The sequence below is a fragment of the Urocampus carinirostris genome, chromosome 3 (genome assembly GCF_059441175.1).
Source record: "Urocampus carinirostris isolate Australia breed hairy pipefish chromosome 3, RoL_Ucar_1.0, whole genome shotgun sequence".
NCBI classification, from domain to species: domain Eukaryota; kingdom Metazoa; phylum Chordata; class Actinopteri; order Syngnathiformes; family Syngnathidae; genus Urocampus; species Urocampus carinirostris.
In genome coordinates, this window is record NC_142351.1 from 8087103 (window position 1) to 8113626 (window position 26524).

The following is a 26524-nucleotide window of genomic DNA, read 5'->3' on the forward strand; positions in this document are numbered from 1 at the left end:
GAGACTTGATGCCAACAATGAAATGAAGTGAGACTGACATTTCTCATCTATTTATCAGATGAGGTAAAACATCAAAAACAAAAATATGTTAAACAAATGTGTAACACCATCTGGGTCCTGTTACACTTCAACTTTGTTTAAATTCGCGTAATATGTCGATAGTTATTGTGCGCCGACCTATCTAGTATTCTATGTGTTTCGGTTGCTGCGTTCCTGAAAAGACGACAGTTGAGTTTTCTAACCTCCGACCAGGAGAAAGGGTATGTATCCCAACTTTGCTACTAGGACCCCCACCTCAAGTGTCCTTACGATGATATTTTCCTGTTTGGGGGTTAGAAAATCCCGATTTCATACATTCTTGAGACGTTCTTCGGTCGTATCTGGTAGGAAAACCCGAAACACCCACTTTTTTGAAAGCAGCACGTGATCCGTGCTACACGAACCCACAATCCATTGCGGTGGGGTTTGGAAGGAGAAGGTGTCATGGCTGCCGAACACTAGAACGTCGAGAAAGTCCTGTTGTCGACTTAAAACGACGTAAACTCGACAGAAGTATCACTTTGCCGTCCTTTTCCAAAGTTTGTTCTATTAACTGCCGAGTTGGAGCGTTTTTTCGCTCAAATTCGGATAAAATGTGCTCCAGTGGGGAAGAAGTACATCTTGAAGAGAAGCTTCGGGGAGCCAAAGAGGAGACCGAGCGAGAACTTCGGCGACCGGAGGCTGGTTCCAGGGAGCTCGGGGCAGGTTCGTCATTTTCGCTTCTGCTACAGTGACAATGCTTCCCAAACTTCAAAATTAGTGATTCAATAGAAAGAACGAATCGTGGGTCTATGTTTGCACCAATGTATATGCTGACTATTTTTGCACCATGATGACTTTGCACCAAATGCAATATTGCACAACCGTTACGATACAACGTTATCACGACAACCCTGTATGTAACATCCCACATGCCGACATTCTTGTGTAAATACCATGTAAATTATAACTATAGCCTTATTCCCCTTGTTTTATAACATTATCTTCTCTGTTCCTTTATCTTCTTGCTCATACCCCACTATGAATGTCTAAAACTGGAGTGTCATGCCCAATTTCGTTGTCACAATATGTTAGCCCATTTGTAACAATGACAATAAAGGTATATTCTATTCTATTCTAATTCAAATACAACTTTTTTCAGCCTTTTACTGTAAATGACTATTTTTTTCACCTCTAGCAAATACTAAAAGTGCAGGAAATAAAATGAAGTTTACCAGCAACTGGTATGAAGTAGCATCCAAACTTTATATATTTGTAACCGCGGTGTAGCCGTGCCACCAAAGATCCACATTCAGGCTGGACTGGATGATGAGGTTTTTAATAAAGTTGCTGCAATGAATGAGTCCCACACGACACATGGTTAGCACCCCGGTAGTTCTCATCATCGTTAGCAGCGCACTATAGCTACCCTAAACATATCAAATACTTCTTCTCAGTTTACATAAAATACATTTTAGAATATCAACCATAACAATACGTTTTTACATACATTTTAACACAAGATCGTATAGTGTTTTTTTTAATGTTTACAATGAATTCAATTCAAATTTTCTTTAAACTGAATTATAACCAACATCATTCTTTTTATATAGATGAGAAAACAGAAATAATAACAAGAACGGGTACTATTAACCTGCAAATGAATGAGTCACATAATATGAGGTAGTACAGAAAAATATTTGAAATAACTCTTTTCAAATATTTTCGACGGACGTTGTGCCACGGAACTTTTTTATAAATAAAAGTGTACCTTGCTTCAAAAAGGCTTTATACAATAAAAATGTCTATCCATGTTGTATATTTGGATTGGTGTAAATTAATATCATTACTTCACCTATATTATTTTGTATAATGTACAATATACATCAAAGCCGCGCTGCCACGAACGGCTGCCTTTTCCAGCAGCTGCCCAATTGTTTTATTGTCTGCTCCTATCTTCGGTGTTTTTTCTTCCCGTTTTGACAACTACACTATGGATTATTTTTATCCTATGGACATGGGTTTTAGAGCACAATAAATGTGTGTACTCAAGAAATTTCAACTCCTTGCCCTAAAGAATTCTCGTGCCGGCGTGATGAAGGGGCCCATGGTGGAAGTACAGCCGGAGCTAGCGAAGCGGCTAGCGGCGTTATAAGTCTTCGGTACCATCCGCAATCATGGTAAATGCGAACTCACGACCAAATAAGATCATCGAGTGCGGGTGGAAAACATCGAAGCGCACAGGGAACGCAGTTGCTGTGTTTTGCGGAAACGTGGCTCACGTTTAGCATTCCGGACGCTAACGTGTAGCCACCCGGAGCTACCCGGAGCAATCCGGCTTCAACGCCGCTAAACAGAGACACGAAAGCCGGGGGGAATCGGAGAGGAGGCGGACTTGCTAACACGAGGTCGTGTATCCCTGGATTTTCACAAAGAAAAGATTTCCATCTGCCGCAGGAAGAAAAAACTAAAAGGGACAAATGTTTATTTAAATGAAAATTTAAGCAAAAAATTATCTGACATTGCAAGACAAGCTCGTTTTTTTGTTTTTGTTTTGTAAACTAATAAGATGCAAGGAACTAGGACTTCAAATTGTAGAGTATACATAAAGTAAATCGGCACTCCAGAAGGAGAAATTGTTTGGATTCGAGAAATGCAGGAGCTGGACAGGTTTGCCTGAAGATCTGGATAGAGCGGTAAATCCATATAATGACACTGGACAATGATGTATTCAAATGATAGAATGGCATTCTGGATTGACAACATAGACACCTTTATTAAAGATCACAATGAAAAAAATCGATCATACTATATAAGGCCATGATCTACCGGAACTGAGCATTATTGATCACACTGACTCCAATAATTCTAAATTAGATGAATTTGAGAACCCGTTTGTTGTGATTGTATTTAATTTATATATCAACGATATTTTTGATATTTCAAAACTATTTAAATTTGTAATTTCTGCAAACATTTTCTATTTAAATGAAAACTATATTGATTTGATAACTTGCAATGATCATGAATTAATCAACCTAAACCTAAAAATGATAATAACAACAATAAAAATAAACATAATGTTTATAATAACAGTTATGATATAATAATAGCAGCAATAACAACTCGGTAACTTTTTTAAAATGCAGTATTTCCAATCTCACTCATATCCCGTTTTCTTTATCCCTGTATTTTGCCAGTAATGCTTTTTTGTATTTAAATTTGAACACATGAATATTTAGACATTGTTTGATCTCATCTTGTAAATTATTCTGACTTGACATATAAATAAAGTATCTTTACATTTAAATAAAAGAAGTCATATTCTTTGGTAATCGCAAGGCAAATCAAGATTTTGAAGTCAAAATGGATGGTGCTGCAATGGACACTGTAACAGAAATTGAGTTTTTAGGGGTGATAATAGACAATAAATGAAGCTGGAAAACACACATCAGACACATACAAACTAAAGTTTCTAAAAGCATTTCAATCCTTAATAAAGCCAAATTCATTTTAAACTATAATGCATTGTATTTATGATATTGTTCTCTAGTTCTGCCATACTTAACATATTGTGCAGAAGTCTGGGGCAATCACAAAAGTTATCCTCCAAAAACCATACACAAGGTAAGATATCGGGATCAAACGGACATTTTATTCCTGCAGTCCAAATGATTAAAATGAGATGATTTAGTCAAATTTTTCACTGCACAACTGCTATTTAAGGTAAAAAAAAACATAGTGCCAGAAATGATTCCCTCGGAAAGAGGGAAATTATAACTTAAGGGGCTGTCGTAAATTCATCATCCCAAAGGTGAGAACAGTTAGGAAAAGTATGTGTGTGTCTGTGTGTGGAGTCAAGCTCTGGAACAATTTACAAGACTATCTGAACAAAGCCACTCTTAGGATCTAGTGGTGATTTATCATACTGATCTCATTCCCAGAGGCCTAATACTTACCGATCAGCAGCGCTTAAGCCTTTAGATTTTTTTTATGTTGTGGCACTCGGGGACAATGCTTTTGAAAACGTAGATTACGGCACTGAACAAGTTGAGGGCAATACAAATAAATGTGACTTGTGTCTTGCAGACGTCAGCCAAAAATATTTTCCTACTGCGCGGCAGGAACCAGAGTTGCCTGACGTTGAAATTGAGGAGGAGGATCTGAAGCCTTATCACGTTAAGCAAGAAACAGAGGATGAGGAGCCCATTGGGGTTAAAGAGGAGGACGATTTTCCAGTCTTGCTCGTGGCCGGGTTCTGTTCAACCAATATCCAATATCGAGGTCAACCTGAAGATAACGGTTGGCGGGAGCCTGGAAGCATCAGCTCCCGTCAACACGTGAAAACGGATGACGACGACATGTCCCACTCCGCAAACGCTGAAGGTGGTAACACATGTTCCCAGTGTGGGAAAACGTTTCAAAGCAAGTCTTACATGAAGTTGCATATGAAATTCCACGCTGGGGAGAAGCCTTTTGCCTGCTCAGTTTGTGATAAAAGATTCACTACAAGTGGAAACTTAAAGAGTCACATTAGATCCCACACTGGCGAGAAGCCTTTCGCCTGCTCGGTTTGTGGTAAAAAATACTCCCAACACAGACACTTGAAATTACACCAACTAACCCACACTGGCGAGAAGCCTTTTTCCTGCTCAGTTTGTGGTCTAAGATTGACCACGAGTTATACCTTAAAACGACACATTAGAACCCACACTGGCGAAAAGCCTTTTTCCTGCTCAGTTTGCGGTCAAAGTTTCACCCAAATTGGACACTTTAAATCACACCAACTAACCCACACTGGCGAGAAGCCTTTTTCCTGCTCGGTTTGTGGAAAACGATTCTCACAGAATGGGAGCTTAAAATCGCACCATAAAACTCACACTGGCGAAAAGCCTTTTTCTTGTTCAGTTTGCGGACAAGTATTCACTACAAATGGGAGCTTAAAGAATCACATTAGAACCCACACTGACGAGAAGCCTTTTTCTTGTTTAGTTTGCGGTAAAAAATTCACCCAAAAGGGAAACTTGAAATCACACCAACTAACCCACACTGGCGAAAAGCCTTTTTCTTGCTCAGTTTGTGGTCAAAAATTCCCCCGAAAAGAACACTTGAAATCACACCAACTAACCCACACTGGCGAGAAGCCTTTTTCCTGCTCAGTTTGCGGTCGAAGATTCAGAGAAAGATTGAGCTTAAAAAGGCACACTAAAACCCACACTGGCGAGAAGCCTTTTGCCTGCTCAATTTGTGGAAAAGCATACATCCAACATGGGAACTTAAAGAAACACATTAGAACCCACAATGGTGAGGAGCCTTTGACCTGTTGACATAGTGGCAAAAAAAAAAAAAAATCATCCATATTGGACACTAAATATTACACACAAGAACCCACACCGGTGCAAAGACCTCTGCCTGCTCGGTTTGTGGTCAAATATTTACTGAAAGTGGGAGATTAAAAACTTGACAACGTATCACACAGGCCGTCTATTGGAACATAACTGCCACAAAACTATTTCCCCTCACCTTTTTACAACCACTGACTCTGCCAACACATCAAAAATCCCACATTTATTCACAGGAAGTGAGCAGACTCCAGCAGTATAATAAAGATTTGAAAACCCAAAGTCTTCATATGGATTCAAACGATTCATGATTTGCGTATGTGTCATGTTTCTTGATAAATTATCTATTTCCTCGTGTGTCCGCATACAATTTTACCTGTTGTCAACAACTATATTACCGTATTTTCCACACTATAAGGCGCACCGTGTTATAAGGCGAACCTTCATTGAATGATATATTTTAAAACTTTTTCCATACATAAGGCACACCGCATTATAAGGCGCTATAAGTGCATGCTGGTTTAAGATCAGGTAATCGTGCAATTTTGTAATTGTAATCCTGTGCAGTCCTTGGAGACATTTTTGTGATTAAGGGCTATTTAAATAAATGTGACTTGACTTGGCTACAGGAGAGGATGTAGTTACGTTATGCAACCATTAGATGGTGCCATGCTAAAGGGAATGTCAACAAAACAGTCAGATAGGTCAGTCAGACTTTAATAGATAACAAACAAGCTTTCCACAACTCCATTCACTCCCAAAATGAATAAACAGCTGTTTCATTTATTATTATTTTTATTACAAATTAAAGAGAATCGTAGTTTAATATTTCCCAGGATGCACAGCACACTTCTTCTTCTACGCGAAAAACTGCTTCTCTTAGTTGCGAGACCTTGCAATTCAATATTGATCCATATACCTGTATAAGGCGCACAGGATTATAAGGCGCATGGTCAGCTTTTTTTTAAAAAAAATCAGATTTTGTGTGCGCCTTCTAGTGCGGAAAGTACGGTATTATAACAATAAGATCGCCGACCTTGGTCCCTAGGGTTGTATGTATGTGTATATCACCAGAGCCCCAAAGCTTGGAGAGCCTGTGGTTCTCTCCGTCCCCGTCATCCGGATAAGAACAATCCCCATTAAGTCCACCGCCAAAAGAGATAGGAACCTTTATTTCTTCATCTTCCTGGTTGGCCATTTTCTGCTTCTCACACACCCCTCCCCTGAGGGACGTTTTGTTCTCAAAAGTACACAAAAAGGGTTAATGCAACAACCTCTTTGATGTTTTGGGCAAATAATCCATGTTGGTACGCTATGAAAACAATCCCTGATCATTGAAATGAGTCTATTATCTTCAAACTGGGTTCATTCATCGGGACTGTTAACCTGTTGCATCGTTTCTTCCACCTTTCTAACACTGACTTGTGTCAACAATGTAGAATAGAATTGAATTGACTTTCATTGTCATTCTTTGTAACCGTGCACACAGAACGAAATGTCGATACCCCTGACCTGTACAGTTAAACTGTAACGAGCCGATGCAGCCACAACCCTTAATGCCGGGCTCCAAGCAGGGAGGCAATGAGCCTTAGGTATGACTCGGCCGAGGCTTGAACCAGCGACCTCCCAGTCTTGGAGCGGGCGCCCTACCATCTAGGCTATCGAGCTGGTGAATGTGCTTAATTCTTTCGTTTGATTCAATTTTCTTTGTCCTGTGAATAACACATAGTTTGTTAAAATCAAACTGCATGCATCATTTGTGGGTCGATGTTATTTTTCTTCTGGACTGATCAATCATTATCCATATATACGAACTACACAATCGATCATTTAAATCTGAAAATGCATTGTGTTTAAAGTTGCATCCTTTATGATAAATGCTAGACACAGACTATTTCAAATGAATTTGTGTTGGAAAACGAGAGCACCACCTGCTGACCGAATTCGTAACCACCAAATTAGATTCTGAACCAAATGCGCGAAGTTGCCCCTACCAAGATGGCCGCCACGGAGGCACACGAGTTAGCGTACTGCTACAGCACACCGACCTCTGTTATTATCTGTGTCCCACAATCCATTGCGGCAGCGTTTCGAATGTGAAGGTGTCATGGCTGCCGAACAAGAGAATGTCGAGAAAGTCCTGTAGTCGACTTCAAACGACGTAAACTCGACAGAAGTATCACTTTGCGGTCCTTTCCGAAGGTCTGTCTTATTTCCTCCCGAGTTGGAGCGTTTTTTCGTTTAAATTTGGAGAAAATGTGCTCCAGTGTTGAAGGATCTTTTCAAGAGAAGCTTCGGGGAGCCAAAGAGGAGACCGAGCGAGGACGTCGACGACCGGACGCTGTTTCCAAGCAGCTCGCGGCAGGTCCGTCATTTTCTCTTCTGCTACAGTGACAATGCTTCCCAAACTTTTGCAGGCTGGCGAAAAAAAATCTACTATTAAAAAGAAAAAACGAATAGTGGTTTTAAATACAGTTTTTCAGCCTTTTCACTGCAAATGACTCATTTTTCACCTTAAGCAAATACTAAAAGTGCAGGAAATGAAATGAGGCTCTCGAGTGACTCATAAAGTAACATGAAAACTTTAAAGGCTTCCTAAAAACGTTCACTCAAACTAAGAGCAAAAGTGAATAAAATGAAGTTTAGCAGCAACTCGTATGAAGTTGGATCAAAACATCAATAGGTCCCTGATTTTCATATGATAATAAATGATAAATACCAACATGATTTAAAACAAAAAGTGCACCGCCATTTAGAATGAGCTTTGGAATCACGACGTCTGGGCACTCCCGTTTCAGAGCTGGATTGACGAACAAATGTTATGGTAACAGCTCATTGCATTGTGAATATGCTTGATGGCTGTGTTTTGCTGCTGTTGGTGTCAGTGGATTTGTTCAGACCGAGGACAATCGACTTTGGCCTGGACGGATCTATTGACACTAACAAAGATGTTATATAATGAAATTGTGAATATGTTTGATTTTCGAGAAGGTTTGTTCAAACCTCACTTTGTGTTTGCTGTTAAAAACGTAATATTGGAATATAATATTGTGAATGTGCTTAATTGCTGTTGAGATTGTCATGATTGTTTTCTGTTTTTAGTGTCAATAAATTTGTTCAAACCATTAGCGCTCTTTTAACGTAAGAGCTTGCTCTGTCCACTCCACGCATCGGCCCAGTATTGCAGTACCTCCGGGAACGGTGCATTCGCAATGATCGCAGCAAGGTTTTAGGGCTAGGACCTTAGCTTGGCCTTTTGGCTGAGAGTAAGTGTCCCGGCTCCTAGGCTTTGTAGCGTATTATGAACTGACCGATAACGGATAATGGATAATGAATAACGAAGATAGAACAATAACCCTTAACCCCCCCCCCCCCCCCCTCTCTCACTTGCAAACGCACACAAACTAATGTTATGATAAGAGCTAATATATCAGTCTCCACCTGAAATTCACTCCGTCAAACAAGTTGACTACAATTTGAGGCTATTTCTAAATGACACCACCACTGGCAACAGCACTGTCAAATAGTGTTCACGTTTTCAGGGACTCTGCCCCCGTTTGCTTTTTCTTTTGGCGAATTAGCAAATACTATATTGGTCATTGCAATGTAACCATATGAAGGGTTTGTTCGAATGCTTGAAACCCTTGAAATTTAATGTGTTTTCGAGGTCAGCAAAAAGCTTGAGTTTTGGTTGAAGTGCTTGAAATTCTCGCCAATGCCACTCAATTGGCAGTCTGACTCCAGAGATCATGCAAAAAATGAAGAAGCGGCTCAAGAGGACATCTCTATTTAGTAATCTGGCTCTTCTAATTCAGTTTACTGAGAAGAGGCTCTCTTGGTTCCCAAACAGCTCCCCCGAGTTTTTTTAAAAATGATTTAATATCAATAGTATTATATTATCCACCAAATTATTCAACAGTTAGTCATATATGTTTGCAGAGGATCCCCAAAGGACATATTAAATCAAAATATTCACTGATCTACAAAACGAAATTGTACAATACAAAACAATTTCAAATGCTGAATACAAAATCCCTGAAAATGCAAAAGATAAACATATCAATTCAAAATATTAACTTCACAGTGCTAAAATTGATGAAAGAATTGCAAATTGTTTTTTCCATTTTATCTTGACCAATTTAGACACATTAATAGCACACAAAAAAAAATATGAATTCAAATAAGTAAAACAAAAAGGAAAAGATCAGCAGTCGATTGAAAGATTGAATACACTCGTATCCTAACAATGAGTCCAAATTTGGCTCATTTTTCTGCTCTTTATACACAATTACATTCTTCCTTTTTTTCCTTCCGTATTGAAATGTAGATTACGCAGCACCTTCAGAGCCCTTTCTGTGTTTGTAAACAAGTGTGATGTGGCCAATTGTTGAAGAAACAATGGCAGAATTGATGTCACTTTAAAGCAGCCCTTTTACACACAAAGATCGTAGGTCATGGATAGTAACATCCCAAAATAGCTGAAAGTATGTGCTAGGAGCAAGATAGCGACTTAATTTTAGTCATCAAAGACAGCAACAAAAAAATCTTCTTCTGATGGCTGCTGGATTTTTATTTCCTTTGCAGGTACTGGAGAAAAATACAAAAATGGCTTTGGGAGTGCTTGAGAAGAGCTCAGATTTGGCCATGAAAAAGATGTATGAACCCTGTTTCCATTACTTCCTGTGTATTTAATGTGCGGTCCCTTCCCAAGGTTTCTTCATTTTCTGCATCCTGACCTTTTTTTGAGTTTTTCTTGCCTCCATGTAGCTTTCAGATCAGGTTGATGTTGCAATGGTGTTCTGCACGTCCCTTTTGTGAGTTTCTGTGATTAAAGGCGTCACAAATAAATGCGATTTGAATTGTGTGTTGCAGACATCGGTGAAGAATATCTTCCTACTGGGTGGCAGGAACCAGAGTTGCCAGGGTCTGTTTACAAGATACTCCGAGTTGTGTTGAACAGAGCAGGTTGGTCGTATTACTTTCTGCAACGTCCTTATTTTGGAGGGAACGTCATTGGCAGTCGCCCCAAAAAATACGCAGAGAGGAGATATGGCAAAAAGGGAACGCTCCTTATTGCATTGCTCAAAATAACTCGTGATGGTTGCCCGTCCCTGGCTCATGACTTACGCCAGGTGTCTACACACAATAGGCTATTGTCAGCTCCAATACTGTTTGCTTCAAGTTCATTTCAGGTTCAACTTTGCTTATCCTTAGTTATTATCTACTTTCCACAGCACTTGACATCTCATATTTGCTGAAAAAGGTCCGGGCTTCTTTCTTGCTCATTCTTTCAAAATACGTACCTTATTTCCAGAACAGTCACGTGCACTGGAGCTGTTTCGAATACGAAATATTTGCCTCAGAATGAATATTTTTTTTTGATCGGCGATCACCGTCTATTTTCTTTCCCCTTGACCGAAGAGTCAAGAAATTGACGTTGACGCGCAAACTGAAGTAGACAACATTGGACAAAAAACACTGGAGAAAAATAAAAAAAATGGCTTTGGAAGTCCTTGAAAAGTGCTGAAATTTGGCCATGAAAAATATATATGAACCCTGTTTCAATTACTTCCTGTATATTTAATGTGCAGTCCCTTCCCAAGGCTTCTATATTTTCTGCATCCTGAACTTTTTTGTGTTTTTCCTTGCCCTCATGTAGCTTTCAGATCAAGTTGATGTTGTAATGGTGTTCTGTGCGTCCTTTTTGTGAGTAAAGGTATCACAAATAACTGCGATTTGATGTGTGTGTTGCAGACATCGGTGAAGAATATCTTCCTACTGCGCAGCAGGAACCAGAGTTGCCAGGAACTGTTTACAAGATACTCAGAGTTGTGTTGAACAGAGCAGGTTGGTCGTTTTACTTTCTGCAACGTCCTTATTTTGGAGGGAACGTGGTTGGGCGTCGCCCCAAAAAATATGCAGAGAGGAGATATGGTTAAAAGGGAACGCTCCTTATTGCATTGCTCAAAACGACTCGTGATCACTCGTGATGGTGTCCGGCCCCGGCTCATGAAATGAAATGATCTGCATTTATATAGCGCTTTTCAAGTAAATGACTTCCCTAAGCGGTTTACATTTCCCAATAGCGGCCGTGATCTGTGCAGCCATGTAAGGCGCTAACCTGCTTATTGGGGGCATTGGGGGTTCAGTGTCTTACCCAAGGACACTTCGACATGTAACACGGACAACCCAGGATTCAAACTGGGATCCCTTGATCCCGAGACGAGCGCTGTACCTCCTGAGCTACTGCCGCCGGATTACTACATACAATAGGCTATCATCAGCTCAAAGACTGTTTGTTTCAAGTTCATTTCAGGTTCAACTTTCCTTATCCTTCGTTATTATCTACTTTGCGCAAAACTTGTCATCTCGTATTTGTCCATCGACGTCCGCCGCACTTTCCTTTCGAATAACGTCCGGGTTTCTGTCTCGCTCATTCTTTCAAAATACGTACCTTATTTCTTACTCAGTGACGTGCGCTAGGGTGGTTTCTAATACGACATATTTTCCTCACGGTGATTTTTTTTCATATTCATCAATAATCTCCGTCTATTTTCTTTCCCCATGACCGAATTGTTGAGAAAATGGCACGTAGCGACACGCAAACTGAAGCGGACAACATTCGCATTCTGTTAGGTGGTCATCATGGCGGCGCAACATTTAGTTTCAAAACCAGGCACCGCTTCAGTATTTCGACGTCGTGTATTTTCACACCCTGAGGGCGCAAGTTGGTCCTAAGTTGGTTTTAGATGATGGCAATCAAACGAGAGTTGCCTGAAAGTCACAGAGGAGAAATTTGGGAGGGAAAAGATGAACAATCTGACAAAAACGTCAATCACCCCAAAAAGTTTCGAGTCATGACTTGCCCGAGGCTCGGACTTGTGACCTCCCGTTCGGGGGAGCGGGCGCCCAACCCTAAGGCCACCGAGCTGTTCTACCTTTGTTTCTTCAAAAGGCGCACCGCCCTATTGAGCTCTACAATTTGAAAAAAACCTGAGACTTATACGGGCGTGAAAATTTGGTACTTTGGGTTTATACCGAGTGACGGCGGTAAGTAGGACTGCACGATGAACCAAAGTCAAATCCATATCGCGACGTGACGTGGTGCGATGAAGACAAATGAAAACAAATGCAACAGTGCAGGTTTTCAGCCTGTTAGGTTCAAACCCTTTGAGGAACGATGCACAAGTGAGCTAACGGGTTTTAAGGTCTTTGAAGTTTTCAGGAATAAAGTGTCTTGAGTTAATCATGATTGCTTGATTATTTCTTAACTTGAATGCTTGATCGTTAAACTTCTTCATTAAGGTGTACTCCTCTTTCAAAAAGTCAAGGAGTGTATCGTGCTTCCTTTAATTTCTGGGCGATTTGGTGCCAGAGTGGAAGGATGCCGTCGACGTGCCCGGTGGTGTGGATGGTGTGGTAGCTGTGTAGGCGGCCGGCTCTTCCACGGGACGTTCTACGTTGGTCTTTAGGTTGGGTGGAAAAAACAAGAATAATTACTTCATGCCCGTTTATTGTACAAAAACAACTGTGTATAGGGTGCTGGTGGGTTCTGTTCCTGCACCTCTCAACTTAAAATTGGTGGTTCTATGGGTTCAGATGGGGCGAATGACGCCACCGATACCGGTGGGTCAACGGAACGGCCTACCACCGCATGCATGGCCTCATGATAATGCTAGTTTGATGCCGTCTGTTTTCCGTGACAAGTGCCTGATCCAATTTTGGGCATTTTTAGGTTCTGCAATCGCAACACTCACAGTAACATGACGCTGTAATATATTGTGTATGTATTTGAGTCAAGATGAACATAGCAATAGTTCACGGGTTAGGATGATGTCAATCAAATTAGTTTTGCAATCCCTTGGATTTCATTTCCAATGTTTCCCATGATTTTGCTGCCCGTTGTCCTGTGATTCTCCAGGCCGATCACTTCGACAGCTGTTCTGGCATTAGCGTGGGCTAATGCATTGTCACAGTGAGATTGCAAAACTGCAGATTAGGTTCCTCACTCCCACAGTTGTTTTGTGGTGAAATTTTTCTTTGTGAACTGTTCATCATTATCTGCCCTTTGGTTTGCTCCACAGTCTCTGAAACATTTGCCCGCATGACCACATTAGACACAAGTTGCTCACGAGCAGGCTGATGCAACTTGATGCGAGACAGGAAATGATAGGATGTGTTCTGGATAGTGATCTAATAGTGAATAGATGCACAAACCGGACATGGTTGTGAGAGCCTTCTATTGCCCAGCATCACATATGCTTTCGAATTGTCTCCACATTTTAACAACGTTTTTAGAAGGTAATTAGGTTATTCAATGTGTGATGACAGAAAAGACAGTGGACTATGTGATAGTTATTTGTCTCATCTGTATTTCCACCTGAAAGATGGAGACATCACTCACGATGCATGATGAGAACGAATGTATTTTGACAGTGACGGAATGTTTACCTCTCCTCCGCGTCAATCATGTTTTTGATCTCGCATGTAAGCATCGTATTTAAAACAAAAACAGGACACGCAAATCTGTGTGCGGTTAACAAGCGCAATGCCATCATTGTACTGCTTTAGCAACTTTCGATGTCGATGTAAAGGCACGACTCGATTAAGATGAAAACAGGGAGAGGCTAAACCTTGATGTTCTGCACAATTATCATAATTTACAGATTGAAATATGAAGAGTTTTTGTGTCTCTTTCGGTAGATTTGTTCACTGTGTAAAGTAGATATTTGCAATGTTCATGTTTTAACGCTAAAATAAGCTATTCATTGCATTTATGTCAAGCCTAAGATATCTCTGTATATTTTGTCACAAATACATGCGAAGTGAAAGAGAACTTTTAATTGTGAGGTTCCTTTCCAGCCATGTTTGTTGATATTGAGAATTCGCAAAGTCTTCTGGGAAGTCACTTTGTAACCAAGTCAGCTCCTGACTTCCCTCCATCTGAAGTGGTTATTTCGTGGGTTGAAGGGGACTTCTCCCTCGGTCTTGATAGTATTGGGACACATTACACTTGCAGGCGCCAAACCAAGTGATTAGGGCAAATAGTGAGGGAAAGTGAGAAGAATGGGACGCAGCAAACGATCTGAACAAAGCCACTCTTGGCATCTAGTGGGGATTTATCATACTGATTTCATTCCCAGAGGCCTAATACTTACTGATCAGCAAAATCTAAGCCTTTAGAATGTGTTTACGTTTTGGCACTCGGGGACAACGCTTTTGAAAACGTTATGTTACGGCATTGAACGAGTTAAGGGCAATACAAATAAATGTGTCTTGTGTCTTGCAGACGTCAGCCAAAAGTATCTTCCGACGGCGCGGCAGGAACCAGAGTTGCCTGACGTTGAAATTGAGGAAGAGGATGGGGAGCCTGTTGACGAGGAGGACGATTCTCCAGTTTTGCGAGTGACCGGGGTCCATTCAACCGTTGAAAATCAAGGTCAACCTGAAGACAACGGATGGCAGGATCCTCGAAGCATCAGCTCCCGTCAACACGTGGAAACGGATGACGACGACACGTCCAACTCCGCAAACGCTGAAGGTGGTAACACATGTTCTCAGTGTGGGAAAACATTTCGAAGCAAGTCTTATATGAAGATGCATATGAAATTCCACACTGGGGAGAAGCCTTTTTCCTGCTCAGTTTGCGATAAAATATTCACTACAAGTGGAAACTTGAAATCACATCAACGAACCCACTCTGGCGAGAAGCCTTTTTCTTGCTCAGTTTGTGGTAAAAAATTCACCAGAAATGGAAACTTGAAATCACACCAACTAACCCACACTGGTGAGAAGCCTTTTTCCTGCTCAGTTTGTGGTAAAACATTCACACATAGTGGGGACTTAACAAGACACACTAGAACCCATACTGGGGAGAAGCCATTTTCTTGCTCAGTTTGCTGTAAAAAATTCACCCATACAGGAAACTTGAAATTACACCAACTAACTCACACTGGTGAGAAGCATTTTTCTTGCACAGTTTGTGGTAAAAAGTTCACCCATAAAGGAAACTTGAAATTACACCAACTAACTCACACTGGTGAGAAGCATTTTTCCTGCTCAGTTTGTGGTCAAAGATTTACCCACAAAGGAAACTTGAAGTCACACACTAGATCCCACACTGGCAAGAAGCCTTTTTCCTGCTCAGTTTGTGGTCAAAGATTTACCCACAAAGGAAACTTGAAGTCACACACTAGAACCCACACTGGCGAGAAGCCTTTTTCCTGCTCAGTTTGTGGTCAAAGATTTACCCAGAAAGGAAACTTAAAGTCACACACAAGAACCCACACTAGCGAGAAGCCTTTTTCCTGCTCAGTTTGTGGTCAAAGATTTACCGACAAAGGAAACTTGAAATTACACACGAAAATCCACACTGGCGAGAAGCCTTTTTCTTGCTCAGTTTGTGGTAAAAAATTCACCCAAAATGGAAGCTTGAAAACACACCAACTAACCCACACTGGCGAGAAGCCTTTTTCTTGCTCAGTTTGTGGTAAAAAATTCACCCAAAATGGAAGCTTGAAAACACACCAACGAACCCACACTGGCGGAAAGCCTTTTGCCTGCTCAGTTTGTGGTCAAAGATTTACCAACAAAGTAAACTTGAAATTACACACGAGAACCCACACTGGCGAGAAGCCTTTTTCCTGCTCAGTTTGTGGTAAAAATTTCACTCATAATGGAAGCTTGAAAACACACCAACTAACCCACACTGGTGAGAAGCCTTTTTCCTGCTCAGTTTGTGGTAAAAGATTCATTGAGAGTCGATATTTTAAAAAACACACTAAAACCCACACTCGCGAAAAGCCTTTCGCCTGCTCAGTTTGTGGAAAACGGTTCACGGATAATGGGAACTTAAAATCACACCAACTAACCCACACTGGCGAGAAGCCATTTTTTTGCCTAGCTTGTGATAAAAGATTCTCCCTCAAAGCCAACTTGAAGTCACACACTAGAACCCACACTGGCGAGAAGCCTTATTCCTGCTCAGTTTGCGGTCAAAGATTCACCCAAAGTGGAAACTTAAAAAAACACACCAGAACCCACACTGGCGAAAAGCCTTATGCCTGCTCAGTTTGCGGTAAAAAATTCAAAGAGAACGGGAGCTTAAAAAAACACACACTAACCCACACTGGCGAGAAGCTTTTCGCCTGCTCAGTTTGAGGTAAAACATTCACCCATAAAAGAAACTTGAAATTATGCCAACTAACTCACACTGGTGAGAAGCCTTTTTCCTGCTCATTTTGTGGTCAAAGATTTACCCACAAAGGAAACTTGAAGTCACACACAAGTACCCACACTGGCGAGAAGCCTTTTTCCTGCTCAGTTTGTGGTCAAAGATTTACCGACAAAGGAAACTTGAAATTACACACGAAAATCCACACTGGCGAGAAGCCTTTTTCTTGCTCAGTTTGTGGTAAAAAATTCACCCAAAATGGAAGCTTGAAAACACACCAACTAACCCACACTGGCGAGAAGCCTTTTTCTTGCTCAGTTTGTGGTAAAAAATTCACCCAAAATGGAAGCTTGAAAACACACCAACGAACCCACACTGGCGGAAAGCCTTTTGCCTGCTCAGTTTGTGGTCAAAGATTTACCAACAAAGTAAACTTGAAATTACACACGAGAACCCACACTGGCGAGAAGCCTTTTTCCTGCTCAGTTTGTGGTAAAAGATTCATTGAGAGTCGATATTTTAAAAAACACACTAAAACCCACACTCGCGAAAAGCCTTTCGCCTGCTCAGTTTGTGGAAAACGGTTCACGGATAATGGGAACTTAAAATCACACCAACTAACCCACACTGGCGAGAAGCCATTTTTTTGCCTAGCTTGTGATAAAAGATTCTCCCTCAAAGCCAACTTGAAGTCACACACTAGAACCCACACTGGCGAGAAGCCTTATTCCTGCTCAGTTTGCGGTCAAAGATTCACCCAAAGTGGAAACTTAAAAAAACACACCAGAACCCACACTGGCGAAAAGCCTTATGCCTGCTCAGTTTGCGGTAAAAAATTCAAAGAGAACGGGAGCTTAAAAAAACACACACTAACCCACACTGGCGAGAAGCTTTTCGCCTGCTCAGTTTGAGGTAAAACATTCACCCATAAAAGAAACTTGAAATTATGCCAACTAACTCACACTGGTGAGAAGCCTTTTTCCTGCTCATTTTGTGGTCAAAGATTTACCCACAAAGGAAACTTGAAGTCACACACAAGTACCCACACTGGCGAGAAGCCTTTTTCCTGCTCAGTTTGTGGTCAAAGATTTACCGACAAAGGAAACTTGAAATTACACACGAAAATCCACACTGGCGAGAAGCCTTTTTCTTGCTCAGTTTGTGGTAAAAAATTCACCCAAAATGGAAGCTTGAAAACACACCAACTAACCCACACTGGCGAGAAGCCTTTTTCTTGCTCAGTTTGTGGTAAAAAATTCACCCAAAATGGAAGCTTGAAAACACACCAACGAACCCACACTGGCGGAAAGCCTTTTGCCTGCTCAGTTTGTGGTCAAAGATTTACCAACAAAGTAAACTTGAAATTACACACGAGAACCCACACTGGCGAGAAGCCTTTTTCCTGCTCAGTTTGTGGTAAAAGATTCATTGAGAGTCGATATTTTAAAAAACACACTAAAACCCACACTCGCGAAAAGCCTTTCGCCTGCTCAGTTTGTGGAAAACGGTTCACGGATAATGGGAACTTAAAATCACACCAACTAACCCACACTGGCGAGAAGCCATTTTTTTGCCTAGCTTGTGATAAAAGATTCTCCCTCAAAGCCAACTTGAAGTCACACACTAGAACCCACACTGGCGAGAAGCCTTATTCCTGCTCAGTTTGCGGTCAAAGATTCACCCAAAGTGGAAACTTAAAAAAACACACCAGAACCCACACTGGCGAAAAGCCTTATGCCTGCTCAGTTTGCGGTAAAAAATTCAAAGAGAACGGGAGCTTAAAAAAACACACACTAACCCACACTGGCGAGAAGCTTTTCGCCTGCTCAGTTTGAGGTAAAACATTCACCCATAAAAGAAACTTGAAATTATGCCAACTAACTCACACTGGTGAGAAGCCTTTTTCCTGCTCATTTTGTGGTCAAAGATTTACCCACAAAGGAAACTTGAAGTCACACACAAGTACCCACACTGGCGAGAAGCCTTTTTCCTGCTCAGTTTGTGGTCAAAGATTTACCGACAAAGGAAACTTGAAATTACACACGAGACCCACACTGGCGAGAAGCCTTTTTTTTGCTCAGTTTGTGGTAAAAAATTCACCCAAAATGGAAGCTTGAAAACACACCAACTAACCCACACTGGGGAGAAGCCTTTTTCTTGCTCAGTTTGTGGTAAAAAATTCACCAGAAATGGACACTTGAAATTACATCAACGAACCCACACTGGCGAAAAGCCTTTTGCCTGCTCAGTTTGTGGTCAAAGATTTACCGACAAAGGAAACTTGAAATTACACACAAGAACCCACACTGGCGAGAAGCCTTTTTCCTGCTCATTTTGTGGTCAAAGATTTACCCACAAAGGAAACTTGAAGTCACACACTAGAACCCATACTGGCGAGAAGCCTTTTTCCTGCTCAGTTTGTGGTCAAAGATTTACCCACAAAGGAAACTTGAAATCACACCAACTAACCCACACTGGGGAGAAGCCTTTTTCTTGCTCAGTTTGTGGTAAAAAAATTACCAGAAATGGACACTTGAAAATACATCAACGAACCCACACTGGCGAAAAGCCTTTTGCCTGCTCAGTTTGTGGTCAAAGGTTCACTACAAGTTGGAACTTAAAATCACACCAACTAATCCACACTGGAGAGAAGCCTTTTTCTTGTTCAGTTTGTGGTAAAAAAATTCACCCAAAATAGGAGCTTTAAATCGCACCAACTTACCCACACTGGTGAGAAGCCTTTTTCTTGTTCAGTTTGTGGTAAAAATTTCACCCAAAATGGACTCTTGAAATCAAAACAAATAATCCACACTAGGAAGAAGCCTTTTTCTTGCAGAGTTTGCTGTAAAAAATTCACCTAAAATGGACACTTGAAATCACACCGAAAAACCCACACTGGCGAGAAGCCTTTTTCCTACTCAGTTTGCGGTCAAAGATTCACTACAAATGGAAATCTAAAGAAACACACTAGAACCCACAGTGATGAGAAATCTTTGACTTGTTGCTCAGGAGGTAGAGCGCTCGTCTTGGGATCAAGGATCCCAGTTCGTATCGCGGCTCGTCCATGTTACATGTTAAAGTGTCCTTGGGTAAGATGCTGAACCCCTAATGCCCCCAATAATCAGGTCAGCGCCTTACATGGCAGCAAGGCCGCTATTGGGAAATGTGGAGCACTTTGTAAAGCGCTTTGGGAAGTCATTGACTTGAAAAGGGCTATATAAATGCAGATCATTTCATTTATTTCATTTTGACTTTGTTGTGAAAAATTCATCCATATCGGCACTAGAAATTACATACAAGAACCCATACTGGCGAGAGAACTTCTGCCCGGTTTTTGGTCTAACATTTACTTAAAGTGGGGGCTTAAAAACACTTAATTGACCAAGTATCATACAGGCCGTCTATAGGAACAGAACTGCCACAAAACCATTTCCCCTCACCTTTTTCTAACCACTGACTCTGCCAATACGTTAAAAAATCCACATTTATTCACAGGAAGTGAGCAGACCCTCCAGCTGTATAATAAAGATTTGAAACCTCCAAAATCTTCATATGGATTCAAAAGATTCATGATTTGCACATGTGTCATGTTTCTTGATAAATGATCTATTTCATTGTGTGCCGCGTAATTTTTTTTTCCTGTTATCAACAATTATAATAATTATCACAATAAGATCGCCGACCTAGGTCCCCAGGGTTGGGTTCTCACCAGAGCCACAAAGCTTGGAGAGCCTGTGGTTCTCTCCGTCCCTGTCGTCCGGATGAGAACCATCCATGTGAAGTCCACCGCTAAAAGTGATCGGAACCTTTATTTCTTCATCTTCCTGTTTGACCATGTGCTGTTTTTCACACAGCCATCCCCTGAGGAATGTTTTGTTCTCAAAAGTACACAAAAAGGGTTAGTGCAACAACCTCTTTGGTGTTTTGGGCAAATATCCCATCTTGGCACGCTATGAAAACAATATCTGATCATTGAAATGGGTTTATTATCTTAAAACCTGGTTCGTTGATCAGTACTGTTAACCTGTTGCATAATTTCTTCCACCTTCCTCTGTGCTAACACTGAGTACTTGTGTCAACAATGTGCTTTATTCTTTCGTTTGATTCAATTTTCTTTGTCCTGTGAATAAAACTTAGTTTAATAAAATCAAACTGCGTGCATTATCCGTGGGTCGATTTTACTTTTCTTTTGGACTGATCAATCATTATCCATATCAACGAACTACAGAATCGATCATTTAAAGCTGAAAATGCATTGTGTTTAAAGTTGCATCCTCCATGATCAATGCTCGACACAGGCTATTTCAAATTAATTCGTGTTGGAAACCAAGAGCACCGCCTGCTGAGCAAATTGGTAACCACCAAATTAGACTCGGAACCAAATAAATCTAATTTAAAGCCATTTGGAAATGTGTTATTTTGGCCATAAAAGTGTCAGAAATCATGTTATGAGTTAAGACTTTGGCCAGAACCGAAACTTAATGATGTGTTAAGTCAAGACAGAAAAGGGACAAACATCATTACTAATGTTTCAATCAATTGATTGATTGATTTATTATTGCTCCAGCAAAGGTCGGGGGGTCCCGTCCCTGTGCGTTGAGCCGACCAGATGAACCAGGTTTTTCCAATGCTGGCGGTCTTGTGCCAGCTGTTCTGCATCCTCTACAGCAACTCCGTGTTGTTGGAGGTCGCCCGCAACGACGTCGAGCCATCGAGTGCGGGGTTTCCCTCGTGGTCGTCTCCAGCCTGCTGCTTTTGGGTCAAACTGGAGAATGTCTCATGTCTGATGGTCTGGTGGTAGACGAAGGACATGGCCAAACCAGCGGGTGCGGCGTTGTGCGACCAAGGAAGATGCTCGGGGCTGGCACGTGCGGGCTCTGAGCTCTTTATTGGAGACTCGCTGGGGCCACCTGATGTTCTCGATGGTTCTGAGAGCCCTGCTATCAAAAACCGTTGATTCTTGTGGCCAGGGTGTCGTTCAGGGGCCATGTTGCTGAGCCATAAAGCAGGATAGAGAGTACAGCGAGGTTGTAAATGCGGAGCTTCGTCTTGCGTGCGATGGTCTGGTGCTGCCAGAGTGGTTTCCAGAGAGACTGCAGAGCAGATGCTGCCAGGGCTCTTCTGCGGAGAATCTCTGGTTTTAGGTCCCCATTGTGTGTCACCATGGACCCCAGATACACAAAGCTCTTGACAGGCTCTACGATGTCGCTACCAATTTGGATGGGAGGTGGATCTGGTCCATCACCGACATACATGAACTTGGTTTTCGTCCAACTCACTTGGAGGCCAAGCCGCACTGCCTCTTCGCTGTAAATGCCCAGAGCGTCTCTCAGCTGGCTGTAGGAAGTGCTGAGCATGATGGTGTCGTCAGCATACTCCAGGTCAGTCAGGTGGTAGTTGCCGAAAAACACTCCGGGGATGCGCTCACTAACCCTGAACATCAGATGGTCGATGATGCAATTAAAAAGGTCGGGAGCAGCCACGCAGCCTTGACGAACGCCGCTGGAGATAGTAAACCAGTCGGAGTCAATGCCGTTGATATGGACACAGCTCTCTGCGTTGCTGTAGAGCAGCTTGAACAGGGCTATGATCTTGGGTGGTGCTCCGAGAGCTTGGAGGATGTTCCACAGTGAAGAGTGGCAGACGGTGTCAAAGGCGGCCTTCAGATCAATGAATCCGATATATAGATGGCGAACTTAACGGAATTCACGGGTCTTCTCTGTCAGCAAACGGACGGCAGAGATGTGGTCCGTTGTGGAGCGGTTGGGCATAAAGCCAGCCTGCTGGGGACGGCGGCAGCTTCTGATTGCTGGAAGGGCACGGCTGAGCAAGAAATAATTGTGTCAGATAACAAGGTTACCATGACAAATGAACAAGTAAGAAGGGGAACACAAAATCACAGGCAGAGAAAAACTTGATCCGGAAGTTGGACCCGCAGGAAAATAAAAACAACCACTGTGTACAAGAACAGATTTGTGTTGGCTTGAACAACCCTCACTGACACCTCCAACAGCAACCAAACACACCCACAACTCCAACACATCACACTCCAAAAATATGTAGGAAAATAAGAAAAAAAAAACAATGTGTACGGGGCGATACTACTGTATTGTGCAGGGGCACAGATCAGCATGAGACTGTATTTCTTCATCTTCCTGGTTGGCCATTTTCTGCTTCTCACACACTCCTCCCCTGAGGGACTTTTTGTTCTCAAAAGTACACAAAAAGGGTTAGTGCAAGAACCTCTTTAGTGTTTTGGGCAAATATCCCATGTTGGCATGCTATGAAAGCAATATCTGATCATTGAAATGGGTTTATTATCTTAAAACCTGGTTCATTCATGAGTACTGTTAACCTGTTGCATAATTTCTTGTGTCAACAATGTGCTTTATTCTTTCGTTTGATACAATTTTCTTTGTCCTGCAAATAAAACTTAGTTTACTAAAATCAAACTGCGTGCATTATCCGTGGGTCGATTTTATTTTTCTTTTGGATTGATCAATCATTATCCATATCAACGAACTACAGAATCGATCATGTAAAGCTGAAAATACATTGTGTTTAAAGTTGCATCCTCCATGATCAATGCTCGACACAGGCTATTTCAAATTAATTCGTGTTGGAAACCAAGAGCACCGCCTGCTGAGCAAATTGGTAACCACCAAATTAGACTCTGAACCAAATAAATCTAATTTAAAGCCATTTGGAAATGTATTATTTTGGCCATAAAAGTGTCAGAAATCATGTTATGAGTTAAGACTTTAGCCAGAACCGAAACTTAATGATGTGTTAAGTCAAGACAGAAAAGGGACAAACATCATTACTGATGTTTCAATAAAAGAAATAATTGTGTCAGGATAACAAGGTTACCAAGACAAATGAACAAGTAAGAGGGGAACACAAAATCACAGGCAGAGAAAAACTTCATCCGGAAATTGGATCTGCAGGAAAATAAAAGCAACCACTGTGTACAAGAACAGATTTGTCTTGGCTTGAACAACCCTCACTGACACTTCCAACAGCAACCAAACACACCCACAACTCCAACACATCACACTCCAAAAATATGTAGGAAAATAAGAAAAAAAAAAAACTGTGTACAGGGCGATACTTTTGTGCAGGGGCACACATCAGCATGAGACTGTCGCTGATCCTCCTACCCGCGATAGCACAGGTTTCGTCCGGATCGACCAAGTCTCCTAAGACTACAGACATACGCGTTGCTAAAAGCTTGCTAAAGAGTTTACAGTCCACGTTGAAAAGCGTTATCGGTCGCCAGTTTTTTTAAGTCAGTTTTGTCCCCATTTTTGTTCAATAAAGTCACTATCCCTGTTCTGAAACTGTCTGGCATGTAGTCTCGACTGGAAAATTTGTTAAAAACAGTGATCAGATCCCAAAATTGTCCGATAAAATTCGAGGCTGATCCCTTCCTCCCCGGGTGATTATCCTTTTTTGAAATTCTTTATGCAAGCATCCAGTTGGTCTGGGGTAAAATCCGATGCTAAAAAGGGGTCTCGAGATATGATCTAATACACGCCCCATTTCATTCTCATGTGTTTCTTTTCTTTTACATATTTTTTTCACTACTTTCCTTTGTTAGAAGCCCGTTTTCATTTTGGAGTTTAAAAAGCCCCTCACTTTTGCTCATAATTAAAAAAAAAAAAAAAGCGCATACATTTTCCCCTTCTTCTATTTCTCTTTCTTTGCTCATTAGTATGATGCCTTTTATTTTTATTTCTGCCAAAGCATTTTGTTCTTGTTTTATGTCTCTGATTTCATCATTAAAGTCAATCCCCTTTTCTTTTAGGGTAAAATAGCGTTGGAGTCTTCTTTGTAGTTCCGATGTTTGTTTCATCTCTTTAAGTTTCTTATTTTTCCCTGCATTTTAAAAAAAAAATCTGCGTTTGTTTTTTTGTCATCTCCCACCATTGTGATCGTGAATCATACGAGTCCTGAAGGGTCTGTCAGTCCTTGTACCGCTCCCCGTATTGCGCGGCTAAGGCCTCATCCTCCAGCAGGGAGCAGTTCAACTTCCACAGACCCCTCCCAACAATCACACCTGAAGGAAGTGAGAGAGAGCAGGACAGTAGCAAGTGATCTGAAAAAAAAAGACAGAAATTAATCTGGTATCACCCAGTGTTAAACCCCTTATAAATATATAGTCTATTCTAGAGGCTCTGGGATTGTCACTTGCTTGGGGTTGTCCATCGATACGATGATGACCATCTTCTTTTAATTGTGAGTCTGCTGATGTTTGAAGAGTCCGATCCTGGATCCACAGATGCGGTTACAGACAGAGCATGTGAAGGGGGTGCTGGGGGGAGCAGGGGTGGCCTGGCGAGCATGTCTCTTTGCACGCTTTGCTGCACGGTGTTGCATGCGCTGTTCCTCCATGTAATCCACTCCATGTGAGCAGTGGGAGCGCCAGAGGTCTCGGCAGGAAGCAAGTTCCTCCAGTGAGGAGGGGTTTATCCGACATCTCTTCAGGATGTTCTTCATTTGGTCTTTGAACCGCTTCTTCTGCCCACCAGCACTGCGTTGGCCTAGATGTAACTGACCATAGAGGATACGGCGTGGCAGTCTGTGGCTGGGCATTCGAACAACATGCCCCAGCCACCTAAGTTGGCGTTGGGCCATAATGGATTCCATGCTGCAGCTGCCTGCCCTCTCCAACACCTCTGTGTGCGGCACTCTGTCCCTCCATGTGATGCCAAGGATCTTCTGAAGACATCTTACATGGAAGGTCTCGAGGCTCTTCAGATGGCGGCTGTAGATAGTCCATGCCTCACATCCATACAGTAATGTCGTGATACATACAGCTCTGTAGACCAGCATTTTGGTGTGGAGTCTAAGGTTGTTGTTTTGAAAGACCCTTATCCTTAGTCGACCGAAAGATGCTGATGCTTGCTTGAGGCGGCTCTGGATCTCATCATCCAATGAGCAGGTGTCAGACACTATGCTCCCCAGATATTTGAAGGTGGGCACCATGAGCAGGTGTTGCCCTGCTGCTGTGAGGGTTATTGGGTTTGGTAAGAGGTCAGCACTGGACTGACAGAGTACCTCTGTCTTCTGGGTGTTGATCGTCAGTCCCATTCTGGTGTATGCAGTTACAGCTGCCGAGAGAATGTTTTGCAGAGCCTCCGGTGTATGGGCAACCAGGGCACAGTCATCAGCATACTGTAGCTCAATGATGGTCTCTGAAGTCAGTTTGGTAGTTGCCTGTAGCCTCCTGATGTTAAACAGGTTACCATCAGCCCTGAAGTTGATGGTAACTCCAGCCTGCTCCTCCATCCTTCTACGTAGCAGTGTTGTAACACAGACGAGGAAGATGTTGAAGAGAACTGGAGCCAGCACACAGCCTTGCCTCACTCCAGTTTCGACGCCAAAGGGCTCTGAGCTGTGTCTTCCAACTACCACTCTGGCCGTCATCCCTGAATGGAACTGTGCAAGAATGGTGAGAAACTTGGGTGGACACCCAAATCTCTTCAGGACTTGCCACAGTAGGTCCCTGTTCACTGTGTCAAATGCCTTTGAAAGATCGACAAAGGCGATGAACAAGTCCTTGTGCTGCTCCCGGCATTTCTCTTGGAGCTGACGTGTCACAAAGATCATGTCGACTGTTCCCCTGTCCTTTCGAAAACCACACTGTGACTCTGGGATGACGCGTTCCGATATTTTGGAGATGAGTCTGCGGAGCATGACCTTGGCAAGGACCTTTCCAGCAGTGGCCAACAAAGAGATACCCCTACTGTTGGAGCAGATGGATTTATCTCCTTTATTCTTAAAGATGGTCACAATGTTCGCATCTTTCCACAGTTGCGGGACACACTCTCGTCTCCACACCTCTGAAATATATTGAAACAGTGTCCGTGTACAGAGGTAGCCTCCTACCTTGAGAAGTTCAGCTGGGATGTTGTCAGGTCCAGGGGATTTATTGTTTTTCAGAGTTTTGACTGCATGCAGGATTTCATTGAAAGTTGGCGGGAGGTCG

The 26524-nt window shown here is 42.0% G+C and overlaps 3 protein-coding genes across 5 annotated transcripts; all 3 read left to right on the forward strand.

Annotated features, from left to right (window-relative positions):
* Positions 1 to 472: 472 nt before the first annotated feature.
* On the forward strand, positions 473 to 5647 carry LOC148368517 (uncharacterized). Its single transcript, XM_088330546.1, has 2 exons — positions 473 to 744; positions 4108 to 5647. Exons 1-2 carry the CDS (start codon positions 633 to 635, stop codon positions 5343 to 5345), a joined length of 1350 nt encoding a protein of 449 aa, XP_088186672.1. The 5' UTR covers positions 473 to 632; the 3' UTR covers positions 5346 to 5647.
* Positions 5648 to 7347: 1700 nt separating this feature from the next.
* On the forward strand, positions 7348 to 22985 carry LOC148368518 (uncharacterized). Of its 3 annotated transcripts, none has more exons than XM_088330526.1 (5): positions 7348 to 7725; positions 10233 to 10325; positions 11115 to 11207; positions 14650 to 14901; positions 20029 to 20737. In XM_088330526.1, the coding sequence occupies exons 1-5, from the start codon at positions 7617 to 7619 to the stop codon at positions 20136 to 20138; spliced, it is 657 nt and encodes a 218-aa protein (XP_088186652.1). In that variant the 5' UTR covers positions 7348 to 7616; the 3' UTR covers positions 20139 to 20737. The 3 variants fall into 3 exon arrangements, with proteins under 3 accessions (XP_088186652.1, XP_088186653.1, XP_088186651.1); XM_088330527.1 differs by lacking the exon at positions 20029 to 20737 and adding an exon at positions 22221 to 22985 and having other exon boundaries at positions 7352 to 7725; XM_088330525.1 differs by lacking the exon at positions 20029 to 20737 and having other exon boundaries at positions 7369 to 7725; positions 14650 to 18448.
* Positions 16556 to 20037, forward strand: LOC148368519 (uncharacterized). Its single transcript, XM_088329656.1, has 3 exons — positions 16556 to 16575; positions 18012 to 18040; positions 18432 to 20037. Exons 1-3 carry the CDS (start codon positions 16556 to 16558, stop codon positions 19229 to 19231), a joined length of 849 nt encoding a protein of 282 aa, XP_088185782.1. The 3' UTR covers positions 19232 to 20037.
* Positions 22986 to 26524: the final 3539 nt, after the last annotated feature.

What these genes read in the sequence shown, in the direction of transcription:
- LOC148368517 (XM_088330546.1), top strand. Translation starts at nt 633, where the DNA reads ATGTGCTCCAGTGGGGAAGAAGTACATCTTGAAGAGAAGCTTCGGGGA. An exon ending in TTCCAGGGAGCTCGGGGCAG is followed by an intron (nt 745 to 4,107) that starts GTTCGTCATTTT and finishes TGTGTCTTGCAG; the next exon opens with ACGTCAGCCAAAAATATTTT.
- LOC148368518 (XM_088330525.1), top strand. Translation starts at nt 7,617, where the DNA reads ATGTGCTCCAGTGTTGAAGGATCTTTTCAAGAGAAGCTTCGGGGAGCC. An exon ending in TTCCAAGCAGCTCGCGGCAG is followed by an intron (nt 7,726 to 10,232) that starts GTCCGTCATTTT and finishes TGTGTGTTGCAG; the next exon opens with ACATCGGTGAAGAATATCTT. An exon ending in AGTTGTGTTGAACAGAGCAG is followed by an intron (nt 11,208 to 14,649) that starts GTTGGTCGTTTT and finishes TGTGTCTTGCAG; the next exon opens with ACGTCAGCCAAAAGTATCTT.
- LOC148368519 (XM_088329656.1), top strand. Translation starts at nt 16,556, where the DNA reads ATGCCAACTAACTCACACTG. An exon ending in ATGCCAACTAACTCACACTG is followed by an intron (nt 16,576 to 18,011) that starts GTGAGAAGCCTT and finishes ACTCGCGAAAAG; the next exon opens with CCTTTCGCCTGCTCAGTTTG. An exon ending in TGCTCAGTTTGTGGAAAACG is followed by an intron (nt 18,041 to 18,431) that starts GTTCACGGATAA and finishes ACTGGTGAGAAG; the next exon opens with CCTTTTTCCTGCTCATTTTG.